General features: G+C 34.4%; 1 protein-coding gene across 1 annotated transcript in view; it reads right to left on the reverse strand.

Annotated features, from left to right (window-relative positions):
• LOC115511232 (neurexin-1-like) overlaps nucleotides 1-15,024 on the reverse strand; it is a 699,173-nt gene that overhangs the window by 159,872 nt on the left and 524,277 nt on the right. Inside the window, 1 exon segment of the mRNA XM_030311788.1 lies at nucleotides 9,306-9,477. Within this exon segment, the coding sequence (XP_030167648.1) occupies nucleotides 9,306-9,477 (172 nt within the window).

Below are 15,024 nucleotides of genomic sequence, written 5' to 3' on the forward strand. Positions count from 1 at the left end.
TAATTTCGCCATCACACTTCACAATCCTCAGATAATTTACAAATAGATCTCTCCACATGAGAGCCTCAAATCATGCCTCTTGGTTTTGAGGCTGTTTAATATGCAATGCACTGATGCTAGAATTATATAAAGCATAATATCAGTGCTTGAAATACATTTATTAGAAGGATAACAACATTCTTATAATCATGTTGGAGAGAACTAAGTTTTTCTAAAGTGGAAGTACAAAAGTCGGGCTTGTTCTATTAAAGAAAAAAGATTTTATATGAGTTAGAAGAGGCTAATCCAGAGGGCTACATCCATAGTTAGAAGGTTATAAAGGGCAGCTACATTTCACTGGAAGCATACTTTATTTGGATAGGAGGTTCCTCTGTGTTCATTACACAGACTTTGTTTTGTTTTGGTTTTTTTTTCCTCTAAAATTGACATCCTCAAGATCATCCAGAGCACAGGTTCTGAATCCTAGGTAAATGGGCCATGGGATGTTGAGACACAACCCCAAAAAATCATATGCATAACTGTGTTTAAATGCAGATATATGTGTATTTTTCTAAAGATAAGATGTCCTACTTCATCATCATCTCATAGAGGAAGAAAAATTAAGAAAAACTGGTAAAGGGGCACCTGGGTCGCCCAGTCGGTTAAGCATCTGACTTTGGCTGATGTCACGATCTCACAGTTCACCAATTTGAGCCCCACGTCAGGCTCTGTGCTGATAGCTCAGAGACTAGAACCTGCTTTGGATTCTATGTCTCCCTCTTTCTCTGCCCCTTCCCTGCTCATGCTCTGTATCTCTCTGTCTCTCAAAAATAAAAAAAAATAGAAAAATTGATATAGATTAATATCTAAAACTGAGGATAGTTACCTAATGTTTGTACTCATATGAAGTCTATATAGGGCTTCAACATCTGGATATGAGATTTTTATCTTTTTGCTAATTTGTGTTCTCTTGAAAAAACCGTGATTATTTACCATCAAGTGACATTTAATACCAATTTATTCCTGAGTTTACAACATAAGAAAAGTAGGTATGTGATAAGAAAAGGAAATACTACAAAAAATATGGTCTTGCTCACAGCTGGCATTCAAATGGTGACATTAACTGAAAGGGAAAAACAGCTGGTAGAATTTTTTAAATTGTTTAATTATACACAAAAGTATTAGCTGTTATCTGTATTTATCACAAAAGCATTTAAATATACCTGGGCACTTTAATAAAAAGCTCTTGAGAAAATAAGGAGTAAGAGTGTTTGAGAAAGAATTAAGAGAATGGTTCATTGAGTTGGGAACACGACTGATCTTCCATTGCACTCAAGTAATTATAAGCAGTGGGATATAAGATACTTTTGGATACTGACGAAGTTTATAAAAGCATTGTTAAAAAACTATAAATCTTATCAAAATCAACCAAAACACTTGGAAAAGCTGTGAAGTTTCCTGAAAGCCTAAGATCCTTAAAAATGTAATATCTCTGGGGGCACCTGGGTATCTCAGTTGGTTGAGCATCCGACCTCGGCTCAGGTCATGATCTCACAGTCTGTGGGTTCAGGCCCCATGTCCGGCTCTGTGCTGACAGCTCAGAGCCTGGAGCCTGCTTCGGATTCTGTGCCTCCCTCTCTGTCTGCCCCTCCCCCGCTCATGTCCTGTCTCTCTCTGTCTCAAAAAAAAGTAAAAACATTAAAAAAATTTAAAAAAAGAAACTAGAATTAAAAAAAAAAAAGTAATATCTCTGACCTTCACACTTCAGCTATTACTTTAAACATTTTCCACCTCTGCTCCTAAAAACTAAATTGTGCATTTGTAGTAGCAACAAATTTTTTATGTAACATTAGTAATTCATTGTTTTGTAACCAGTGAATAGATTCATTGACCTGATTATCAATACCTTTGGGGAAAAGTCCTTGAACCCAGTTCTTCAGTTAATACTTTTGGCTATCCTTACTTAAAATTATGGTAATGCCATTTTGTGTTTAACATATTTTTCAGGAGTGGGATCAACATGTACCTTAATTACGATAAGAATTTAGAGTACTAAGATTGTACACTGAAAACAATAATGGGGAACAAAAAGATAAAGGGAAATCTTATGAAAATCATGAAGGGCTATTTATATTTATTTATATTATCTATGTTTGTTAGCCTGTGTAGTATAAGTGATGCCAAAGCCCACCAAGCTATCAGAGGAACTTTCTTTTTCTTTTGTCAAAAAATTAAAAATCCTAATGTGATTGACTTACAGTAACTGTAAGAACTCTTTGACTTAAAAAAAAATACAGGTCGCTGAGAATATATATGAATGAGTGAGAAGTCTGAGAAGGTACCATTTCTTTCCATCTCCTTGGATACAATCTCTCTGTAGCTCACACTTTAGGCAGATGTATTTAATATACTGCTTAATAAAAAATTTATAATTTTTCCTCATTAAGAAAAGCCCCAAAGTCTCAAAAAAATGAACACCATTAAAGAAGATATTAATACTAGAAAAGACAGAATTTTAGTCACTAATTCTAACATAGCTACAGTGTTTGAAGTTTCATATATTTCATAGTGTGTAAGCTTTACTTTGGAAAATTTGAATTAGTAACAGTTAACTATATCACAGAAGCCAAAAATGTATATATTCATATAAATATTCATCCATGTACATATTTGCCTAAAAACCATGAGCAAAAGACAAGGTTATTACATAGAAGTTGAATGAGGAAACTGGATTTATTCCAAAAATTATTCATTAAGTAGCCTACTATGTGACAAATACCGGTTACCATGTCTTCTGTTGGACTGTACCAAAAATTAGTTTTTATTTAAAGAATGATTCAAATCTTCACTATGATTAATCAGTTTCCATAGAGAGTTATATTTTCACTGCCTTACTTTTGTAGGAGGGAAACAAAATTCCATCAAGCATTTCCCATATCTATACACTTAACCAAGACATGTGACAAATGTCAAATGTGAGATTTGACAAAAGTGAGATTAAGAAATAACCAGTGCCTCCTAATGAGTATTACTGACTCAAAAATTCAGTGATAAATAACTATGGTGTTGTTTGTTTGTTTTTTTTCAGTGTGATAAAGATTCCAGAAATAGAATTTAGTGATTCATCACTTACATATAATACCTAGTGCTCATCCCAACAAGTGTCCTTCCCCCACCTACCTCCCCTCCAGCAACTCTCAGTTTGTTCTTTGTATTTAAGAGTCTCTTATGGTTTGCCTCCCTGTTTTTCTTATTTTTGCTTTCCTTTCCCCATGTTCATCAGTTTGGTTTCTTAAATTCCACATATGAGTGAAATATTATATTTGTCTTTCCTTGACTGACTTATTTCACTTAGCATAATACACTCTAGTTCCATCCACATTGTTGTAAATGACAAGATTTCATTCTTTTTGACTGCCAAGTAATATTCCAGTGTGTGTGTGTGTGTGTGTGTGTGTGTGTGTGTGTGTGTGCATGTACACCACATCTTCTTTATCCATTTGTCAGTCTATGGAATTTGGGCTCTTTTCATAATTTGTCTCTTGTTGATATTGCTGCTATAAACATTGGGGTGCATGTGCCCCTTGTAAATTTTTTTTTATGCTTATTTACTTTTGAGACAGAGAGAGACAGAGTGTGAGCAAGGAAGGAACAGAGAGACAGGAAGACACAGAATCAGAAGCAGGATCCAGGCTCCAAGCTGTCAGCACAGAGCCCAACATGGGGCTTGAACTCATGATCCATGAGATCATGACCTGAGCCGAAGTCATACACTTAACCTACTGAGCCACATCCAGTGCCTTTTTTTAAACATTTATTTTTTAATGTTTATGTATGTGCCCCTTCTAAAAAGCATTTTTGTATCCTTTGGGTAACTAACTATGGTTTTTCTAAGAAAATGTTTTTCTATGTTTTATTTTTTAGCACTCATAAGATAGGTTTGTGTGTGTATGTGTCTGTGTTGGTCAGCAGAAGTAATGGACTCTGACATGGACTGACATGTACAACCATGACCAATCGTGTAGGTCATCTTAATATTTAGCTATGAAGAGTATGCCTTGCTATGTTGAAGGATTTATCTAATGATTTATCTTCATTCTGGTTTCTGTCTTCCAGATAGTATAAAATAAGGTACATAAAGTTGGTAAACAAGAATTCCCAAGTATAATTTTCGCTCTGCCACTAACTGGCAAAGTGATTCTGATTAAATCCACCAACCTCTCAAAGATTCCATTTCATTGTTTGTAAAATGAAGGAGCTGAAATAGAAGGATCTGTGAAGTTCCTTCTCTTTTTTATGCTATGATCACAAATGCAGTAGATTTTCTCAATACATCATACATAGCAAAAATTTCATTAAAAGTAAATAAAAACACCAATATCATCAAACTAACCAACCTTTTAGCAACTAGGAAACTTTTAAATGATGGAATGACTCAAACAGATAGTCAATAATTACTGACAACTTAAACTAAGTGTGTAGAATTAACCTAAACTAAGTATATAGAATTTAAAGGGAAATCATCACCATGAATTTCCCGAGCTCTCAAATATTTTACCAACTTTGAAAGATTAAAACAAAATCAAGATTTAGAGATAATATCAATAAGATCTTTGAGCCAAAGTGATGGTAATGCAAAAAATATCTACACCATCTCTATGGAATCTTTTCTTGGGCCATCCTCTCTTCTAAACTTTCCTATTCCTAAATAATCTGCTTTGTTATACCATCATAGAAAACCATGTTTTCTCTTCACTAGTAGTTTTGAAGTTAACCTATTTTATTTGACATTGGTGGGTTTTCTGAATCCTTGTTTCTCTAAAAGACTAAACTCTTAGCAAGCAAGAAACATGTCTTTGACTTCTCTATTCATTCCTACCATAGATTTCCATCTCACTGTTTACTTGGGGCAGTCTGGTGACACACTGCAGCAAGAAAACATTGAAAATTGCTGATGAGAGAAAGAGACAAACTAAGAAGTGGAAATGACTCTCCTTCTTTTCAGTCATTGACCAGATTTTCCATCGTATTCTGTTATTCTCTATTTTCTTACACTCTACTCTAGGCCTTCATCTTTTGACATCTGGACTGTTTAATAGCTTTCTAAATACTTTCTGTCTCTATCTTTTCTTGATAATCTCATTAAAATAAATTCATGCCACCCTCTAGGTAAAAATCAAGCCTTTCAAGATCCAAATCAAGTTTCCTATTTTTTTCATAGTTTTACTAGCCTACTTACTTCAAAATGGCTTCTTCTTCCTTAAAACCTACCTTTTTTGTATTTATCCATCCAAAATTAGCCAAATGTTATATGATAAGTCTTATATTTTCTCAGATGGTATATTTTTAATCTCCAACATTTTTTATGTATCTGTGTGTCCAGATGGTAAACCTAGTATGTCCTTTTAATGTACTGCATATCCTTTAAGTATTTGTTCATTTGATTTATTCATTTGACATGAATAAAATGAATATTCGGCCTTGTGCAAAGGACATTTTTTGGCATGCTGGTAGACAAATGAACTCAAACGTTTAATCTCAAGGGTAACTGTGATTTAACTGGAGCAATCTTTAGTCGGGCAAAGAGTAAGATGATGTTAAATTCTGTGGATTAACATTATGAGAAAAGTAAATCTATTTTTGTTACGAGAGAAATTTTGCTACATAATTGTAATTAGGAACAAATCAGATATCAATGATGCATTATATTCTAGAGCTTTAACTAATAAGCACTAATAAATGGTTTCTCAACTTTAAATGGCTTGCACAATATTATTCCTATACATTTCTCCATGTACAGAAAATAATGAAAAGTGGGTCTGTTATTCAGAAAATTCAATATTTATTCTAAGATATGAATTGTTGGGTTAAAAGAATATTTCAAATACTCCAAAAGGGCATAAAATCTACCTCTACTAATTAGTTTCTCTATGAAAGCCTTCCAGACAATTATAGGGTAATACCACTGGTCAATGCTTTAGGTGCTTTTCATTAAAAGTATAGTGTTGCTACCAGATGAATTGCTTCATATAAAAGCACTTACCACAAAGCCGTATAATGGAAGGTTAAGTGCTATACTTAATTACTAATTTCAATCCTTATTACCTATATTTTGCAGTGCAGGCACTTTAAAAGGAACCAAATATAGTCTGTTGGTTCCTGCTTCTCTGATTATAGGATTTGGTGGTAAAAGCATTAGTGCAGCTGTATTTCTAATGAAGAATAACAACATAAAAAACTTTAAAATAAAAGTAGTGATACCACAAACCAATATAAAAGACATATACTAGACATTTCTAATGAACTCATACATAAAATCACTTTGTTCTAAAAACTTTAATCTAGATGACACACACTTCTAAATTTGTATTCAGCCTTCACAGCATTGTTGCAGATACAGCTCCAAAAGAAGAAAGTCTTTGAAATTTTCATGGCTTATTTCCTACCTCAATATCATGCTGAAATGCACACAGAACAGATGATTAATAAAATACTTGATAAAAATGGTGACTCCCCTGAGTTCTTTACATATTCATCATGAACTTTTTACATGTATATATTGAAATTCCTCACAAGTGCTCTAATTTTCTTGAGGACAGATTCTGTGTTTTACTTTTGCTTGTATCTTACATAATAACTGTGACTTTGCTCACTCTTGATTAATTAATATTATCTCAAATACTTTTCACTGAAAGCGTAGAATAGAATCTTTGCATGTGCCTATTTTTTTTCTAAATATAAAAGAGGTTGCATCTAAAATAACTATTTGTAAAGATTGTCCCTTAATTATCAGGATATTGTCAGTTTCTGATCTTTAAATATATTTTACATTGTTCCCTATATTGGGCATCCATTTAATTGGTAAATGAGACATTATATGTGTGTTAAACAAATTTTAGTCTTGAAAAATATACAACTATTTGCTGACTTAAGTAATGTACTGCCTTATTCTAGTATTAAATTGGACGTTAGCTTGCCACAGGATCATGTCTTTTTTGAAATATACCTAGTACATAGTATCTAGTAAGTGCACAATTAAAAGACTGTCAATCAGATAAAATATATTAAAGAGGCATATAAATTTTTGAAAATATAAAATATTTATCTCAATGCATTAATGCATTAGAAAACTAGGTTTTGGTTATCTATGCTTGAGAAATACATATTGTATTTCTCATTTAGAGATACATTATGTATATTAATAAAATAAAGTCCAGATATAGATATTTTAAACTTAGTTTAAAACAGATTTTCTCCAACTAACTTGAGAGTGGGACTTCTCTCCCCTTGTAGGTCACCACTAGCATTCTCTAAAAAGGAGCTCTTAAAAAATAGCTCTATGTGATAAAAGTGTGATAAAAGTAAAAAGTTACTAAAATGAAATAATTTTAACAAATTAACTGGTGAAACATTGCTGGGCTACTATAATAGTAACAGAATTTGTCAATTTACATATTCAGGTCTATTATTCACAGATGACAAAACCCCCAGAGACACAGCCTAGACCTTACCCTACTTTATACATTTCATGGTGTCCAGTGCAGTGACTTCCTCTCAGTAAACAGGTATTGATTAATCTGTATTTTGGAAAATTCACCAATTTACTCTCCATAATTCCACTAAAGGTGTACTTTTTATGAAAAATACCCTTCTACTAGGATTTCAGTAAATGCAGTATTAGCAGAGTCTATGTGACATATTTGAGTTACTTTCCTTCCAAGTCTTCCAATCCATTACAGATGGTAAAAGAAGGTGTACATTCTTGTAATTGTAGGGATAATTCCCAGGACATCAATTCAGCAAATATTTATTGACTGCCTACTATTTGCCAGTATTATAATGAGCCCTGGACATATTATTAATGTGCTTGCTTCTGAATTTTGTCATAGAGCTGTTTTTTTTTTTATCACACTTAATTCAGCAAATATTTGCACAGCACCAGTTTTACAGAATAGGTTTGAAATGAGGCCTGAAGATGTAGAAATATATAAATCAGAAAAGTTCCAGGAGGGCACCACGGACATTTCATTACACATTTCCTAATTGTGAGTCAGTATTAAGAAAAACTGAGATCTTTATTAATAAGTTAGTTATTTCCTCATATTATTTCTTCCAAGAAACAAATACTTACAACAGAGGCTTATATGCATTTTGGTAATCATTTTTATTGTGCAAAATGAAAATTTCTTTTTGAATATTTTCTTTATACTGTACTATAAATCTGTTGTACAAGTCAGTTGTAGCTAAAAGGGGAGCAGAGAGAAATGAGGCTGATGTGTTTAGTAACCGCTTGTACTAAAATATAGAGATAATAATTGAAGTAAAATACAAGTATACTTTTAATTTGTATTTTACTTTAAAATAACATGATTGTTAAAGTTTATTTATTTTTGAAAAAAAGAAAGGGGGGAGGGGCAGAGAGAGAGGGAGAAAGAGAGAATCCCAAGCAGACGGTCAGCACAGAGCCTGATGTGGGGCTTGAACTCACAAACTGTGAGATCATGAATTGAGCCAAAGTTGGATATTTAACCGACTATGCCACCCAGGCACCCCAAAATAACATGTTTTTTTTTAATTGGGAATATATGCAACCACAAGTAACACTAGTTTAAGTCTTCATTTCCTTTGTTTCAATAATGCAGATCTGATAAGCTGATTAACAATGAAAAAGGTAATTTTTATTTTATCTATAATAGCTTGACATTCATTTTATAGACGTGAAATGAGTAATGCTAGTGTCACAGAATCTTTGTGAAACTCCCATATGGTTATATGACAGTGAAAACAAACTTCATTTACTTACACGTTCTTATAACGGGTGACTTATAGTACTATATATTGTTCCTTTACTGTTTCTCTATTTGTCTCATGGTCCTCTTGCACCTTTCATGAGTTTCAGCTCTGCACCATCAAAGGAACCACCTGGTCCTACTTTTTTTCAGAGAAAAATATGTAATATTCCCTCCCTCAGTTTTAAATATAACTTTGTTACTTTTGACAAAGCCTTTCCTTTGTTCGAATGCAAGGATCCAGTAAAAAGAGCTTTGACATGTTGTGCCTTTTATGTGTGCATTTTTCTGGTTTCACTGATGTCCTCAATTTTGCAAACGATAAAGTGTGCCTTCAAGTTCTCCTACAAAATGCCATTTGTACACTGTATCAAGAACAGTTTAGGACAGCATTACATTCACATGATTTTAAAGTCCAATAAATACTTGATGGTTTCTCAGAAAACCCACAATCTGGTGAAACGGACGCAAAATAGTGCTTTGTTTTCCAGTTTGTTTTTCATAAAATCTTCCCCCGATACACATTCACTGGCTTACCTGCAGGGTAGCGCTCGATCACTGGCCAGCTGTCCACCTGTAATGTGGCATTGCCACCACTCCTTGTAAAACGGACTACATGGTATTTCCCATCGTTAATGATTGCATTGGACTCCTCAATGGCGATGTCATCTGTCCCAACATTAAATTTAACTCCAATTTTTCCTTGGTGCTGGAAGGAAGGAGGGGACAAAAAAGAATTGTATGAAGTTATAGTGATTAGTCAGCATTTAATAAGAATTAAGTATAGGAACAAGACAAGAATATCCACTCTTGTCACTTTTGTTCAACATATTATTGAAACTCCTAGCCATAGCAATTAGGTAAGAAAAAGGAATAAAAGGTTTCCAAATTGGGAAGTAAGAAGTAAAACTGGAACTATTTACTGATTATATAATAGTATATATAGAACATCCTAAAAACTCCATAAAAATGGCTAGAACTAAAAAACAAATTCAGGGGTGCCTGGGTGGCTCAGTTGGTTAAGCGTCTGACTTCAGCTCAGAGCCTGGAGCCTGCTTCAGATTCTGTGTCTCCATCTCTCTCTGTCCCTCTCCCACTTGTGCTCTGTCTCTTTCTCTCAAAAATAAATAAATTTAAAATATAAAAATTAAAAAAGAACAAATTCAGTAAAGTTGCAGGATACAAAATCAATAGACAAAAATCTCTTGTGTTTCTTTACACTAATAATATACTATCAGAAAGAGAAATTAAGAAAACAGTTCCATTTACAATTACATCAAAGATAATAAAATGCATGGGAATAAATTTGAGCATGGAGGGAAAAAAGATCTGTATATTTGAAAACTATAAGACATTAATGACAAGAGTTGAAGAAGACACAAATAAATGGAATGAAATTCTATGTTCACAGATTAGAAGAATTAATATTGTTACCATGTCCTTACTACCCAAAGCATTCATTATACAGATTCAATGCAATCCCTATCCAAATTCCAATGGTATTTTTCACAGAAATAGAACAAAAAACCCTAAAATTTGAATGGAACCACAAAAGACCTTGAACAGTCAAGCCAATCTTGAGGAAGAAAAACAAAGCTGGAGACATGATGCTCCCTGATTTCAAACTATATTAAAAAGCTACAGTAATTAAAACACTATGGTATTTGGCATTAAAACAGACACATAGATCAATGAAACAGAACAGAGAGCCCAGAAATTCACCCACACAACTATGGCCAATTAATTTACAACAAAGGAGCCAAGAATATACAATGGGGAAAGAACAGTCTCTTCAATAAATGGTACTGGGAACACTAGACAGCCACTTGCAAAAGAATGAAATTGGACCACTATGTTATGCCATACACAAAAATTAACTTAAAATGAATCAAAAACTTGAATATAAGACCTGAAACCATAAAAAACCTAGATGACAACATAAGCAGTAAGCTCCTTGGTATAAGTCTTTTGTGATGATTATTTTAATCTGTCACCAAAAGAAAAACAACAAAAGCAAAAATAAATAAGTAGGACTACATCAAACTAAAAAACTTCTGGACAGCAAAGGGAACCATCAACAAAATGAAAAGGGAACCTGGGGGGAATAGTTAAGATGGCAGAGAAGTAGAAGAGCTCTGGGCTGTCCTTGTTCCTCAAACACAGCTGTATTGAGGTCAGATCACTTGGAACACCCAGGAAATTGATCTGTAGAGTGGCAGAAGGATCTCCACAGTTGGCAGGAGTTAGCATGGCAGGTGCAAGGTTTACTTCAACAGACAAATCAAAGTACATCTAGTTAAGGTCCAAACACATCCCACTACAAGTAAGGAGGACCTCTGCAGAGTACCGACGCAGTAGGAAAGAGCAGCCAACCCGCAACAGCAGAGTGCACACAACTTACACCAGAAACACTTCCTGAAGAGCCAAGCCCTGGATAGTGTATGACCCCTTTTTAATATAGTAGTACTGTCAAGAGCAGAAAACATGTCAAGCTTTTAAAACATGCAAAAGACAGAAATTTAGCCAAAATGACAAGACAGAGGCATTCTCCCCAAAAGAAAGGTCAAGAAGAAGTCACAGGCTGGGACTTGCTCAAAGAAAATATAAGCAATATATCTGAGCAAGAATTTAGAACAAAAGTCATAAGACTACTAGCTTATGAAGACACCAGAGAAACCCTTGCTACAGAGATCAAAGACCTAAAAACCAGTCAGGCTGAAATTTTTAAAAAAATGGTATAACTGAGATACAAAGCTGAATAGATATAGTCACAATGAGGATTCTAGAAGCAGAGAAGACAATAGATGATATAGAAGATAAAATTATGGGAAGAAAATGAAGCAGCAAAGAAGAGGGAAAGGAAAGTATTAGAGCAAAAAGGAACATAGCAATTCCATAAAACTAAACAATACCCACATCATAGGAGTCCCAGAAGAACAGCAGGAAAAAGGGGCAGAAAGTTTATTTGAACAAAATGTAGCTGAGAACTTACCTAGTCTGAGGAAGGAAACAGGCATTCAAGTCCAAGACGCACAGAGAACTTCCCTCAAAATCAACAAATACAGGTCAACACCATGACACATCATAGTGAAACTTTCAAAATATAAAGATAAAGAGAGAATTCTGAAAGGAGCTAGGGACAAAAGGTCCTTAACCTACAAGGATAGACACATCGGGTTAGCAGCAGACCTGTCCACTGAAACTTGGTGGGCCAGAAGGGAGTGGCAGGAAGTACTCAATGTGCTAGAACACGACAGGGATGTGAACTCTCACCACTGTTGTTCAACATATCATTGGAAGTCCTAGCATCAGCAATCAGACAACAAAAAGAAATAAAAGGGATACAAATTGACAAGGAAGAAGTCAAAGTTTCTCTCTTCACAGATGACATAACACTGTATGTGGAAAACCCAAAAGACTATCCCAAAACTGCTAGAACTGATACATAAATTCAGCAAAGTTTCAGGGTATAAAATCAAAGTACCAGAACTGGTTGTATTTCTATATACAAATAATGAAACAGCAAAGAGGAATCAAGGAATGTATCCCATTTAAAATTGTACGAAAAACTGTAAGAGACCTGGGAATAAAACTAACCAAAGAGGTTAAAGATCTGTACATTGAAAACTACAGAAAGCTTATGAAAGAAAATGAAGAAGACACAAAGAAATGGAAAAACATTCCATGCTCATAGGTTGGAAAAACAAATATTGTTAAAATGTTGATACTACCCAAAGCCATCTACACATTCAATTAATGCCTATCAAAAAATGCCAGCATTCTTCACAGAACTAGAATTAACAATTCTAAAATTTTTATGAAACCAGAAAAAAAAACCCGAATAGACAAACCAACATTGAAAAAGAAAACCTAAGCTGGAGGCATGAAAATTCTGGACTTCCAGCTGTATTACAATGCTGTAATCATCAAGACAGTGTGGTACTGGCACAAACACAGACAAAAGACCAATAGAAAAAGAAATAGAAAACCCAGAAATGGACCTACAAATGTATGGTCAACTAACCTTTGACAAAGCAGGAAAGAATATCTAATAGAAAAAGGACAGTCTCTTCAGCAAATGGTGTTGGGAAAACTGGATAGCAACTTGCAAAAGAATGAATAAAACTGGACCAGTTTCTTATACCATACACAAAAGTAAATTCAAAATGGATGAAAGACCTAAATGTGAGAGAGGAAACCATCAAAATCCTAGAAGAGAAAACAGGTAGCAATGTCTTTGACCTCAGGCACAGCATCTTCTTCTGCAGGCAAAGGAATCAAAAACATAAATGAACTATTAGGACCTCATCAAGATTAAAAGCTTCTGCACAGGAAAGGAAACAATCAACAACACTAAAAGGCAACCAATGGGATGGGAGAAGATATTTGCAAATGACATATCAGATAAAAGGTTAGTATCCAAAATCTATAAAGAACTTATCAAACTCAACATCCAAAAAACAAACAACCCAGTGAAGAAATGCAGAGAAAACATGAATGGACACTTTTCTAAAGAAGACATCCAGATGGCTAACAGACACATGAAAAGGTGCTCAACATCACTCATCATTAGAGATATACAAATCAAAACCACAAAGAGATACCTCCTCACACCTGTCAGAATAGCTAAGTTTAACAGCTCAGGCAACAACAGATGTTGGCAAGGATATGGAGAAAGAGGAACCCTTTTGCACAGTTGGTGGGAATGCACACTGGTGCAGCCCCTCTGGAAAACAGGATGGAGGTTCCTCAAAAAATTAAAAATAGAGCTACATATTACCCAGCAATTGCACTATGAGGCATTTATCCAAAAGATACAAAAATGCTGATTCAAAGGGGCACATGCACCCCAATGTTTACAGCAGTGCTATCAACAATAGCCAAATGTCCATCAACTGAAAACTGGATAAAGAAGATATGGTGTGTGTGTGTATACACACACACACACACACACACACACACACTGGAATGTTGGCGATCAAAAAGAATGAAATCTTGCCATTTGCAACAACATAGATGGACCTCAAGGGCATTATGTTAAGTAAGTTAAATATTAAATAATTAAATAATATTATGTTAAGTAAAATAAGTCAGAGACGACAAATACTACATGATCTCTCTTATATGTGGAATCTAAAACAAACCACACACCAAGGTTACAGATACAGAGAATAGACTGGTGATTCCAATAAGTAGGGGGTGAGGGATGTCAGAAATGGATGAATTTTTTTATTTCAGTTTAAATAAATTTTAAAAAATTAAAAAAAGAGATTCAGACATAAGTATACGTGTGTGTGTGTGTGTGTGTGTGTAAAATCACGTGTGTGTGTGTTTGTGTGTAATCTCTTCCCTCAAAATATTCACAGTTCAATGAAGTTCATCTTGGGTTCTTTTTATCACTACATATATATACGTAGGCCGTCTGAGATGCATTTCTCTTGTCATGTAGTTACCCTCATTCACCCTCCTAGTCTCTGTTCTAGGAAGCCACAAATTTAAACAAAACATTACACACAGTGTATTGTTCAAGAACATGCTTCAGACAATGGTTACTTTCCTCTAATTTTACTTCTGAAAAATTCATATATTAGAAGCAAGACTCTTGACATTTGTGTCAATCTGGAGCATCTCTTTCATGGATGATCGATATGCCAATAGAAACACTTTCTAGAGAACTGAACTGTTTTCCTCCCAGAGGATGCCCCAGAAAAGGTGCACAGCTGCCCGTGGGGAAGGACATCCTGTCATGTTCTTTAATGTAGTTTCTTTACTCCACTCTCCGTTTCACACACACATAAACAAATGAGGCAAGAAATTCTCTCTTTCATTAATAACTGGCAAAACCACAGCAATTAAGTCTGTTTAGTGTGGAATGATAAATATTCACAATATAGGAAATCATTCTAAAAGATATGGAACACGCTGACAGGCATTTCGTGTGTGCAGTTTCTTAGTCCTTATTCATGAAAAAAGTCATCAAATGCTAAGTGCCTGAAACTTACTCAATTTCTCTATTTTACAAATGAGGAAACTATGACATGGGAAGGTACAATGACTTGTTCAAGGTCAAGTGACAATAGACAGGTACCAGAATGAGAATTCAGGCCCTCACTTTTGGTTTATAACTAAGTTATGTGTGTGTGTGCGTGTATGTGTGTGTGTGTGTGTGTGTGTATGTATGTATGTGTGTATATATATATATATATATATATATATATATATACACTTCCTCTCAAGGGGCACCTGCATGGCTTAG

The sequence above is a fragment of the Lynx canadensis genome, chromosome A3 (genome assembly GCF_007474595.2).
Source record: "Lynx canadensis isolate LIC74 chromosome A3, mLynCan4.pri.v2, whole genome shotgun sequence".
Taxonomy (NCBI): domain Eukaryota; kingdom Metazoa; phylum Chordata; class Mammalia; order Carnivora; family Felidae; genus Lynx; species Lynx canadensis.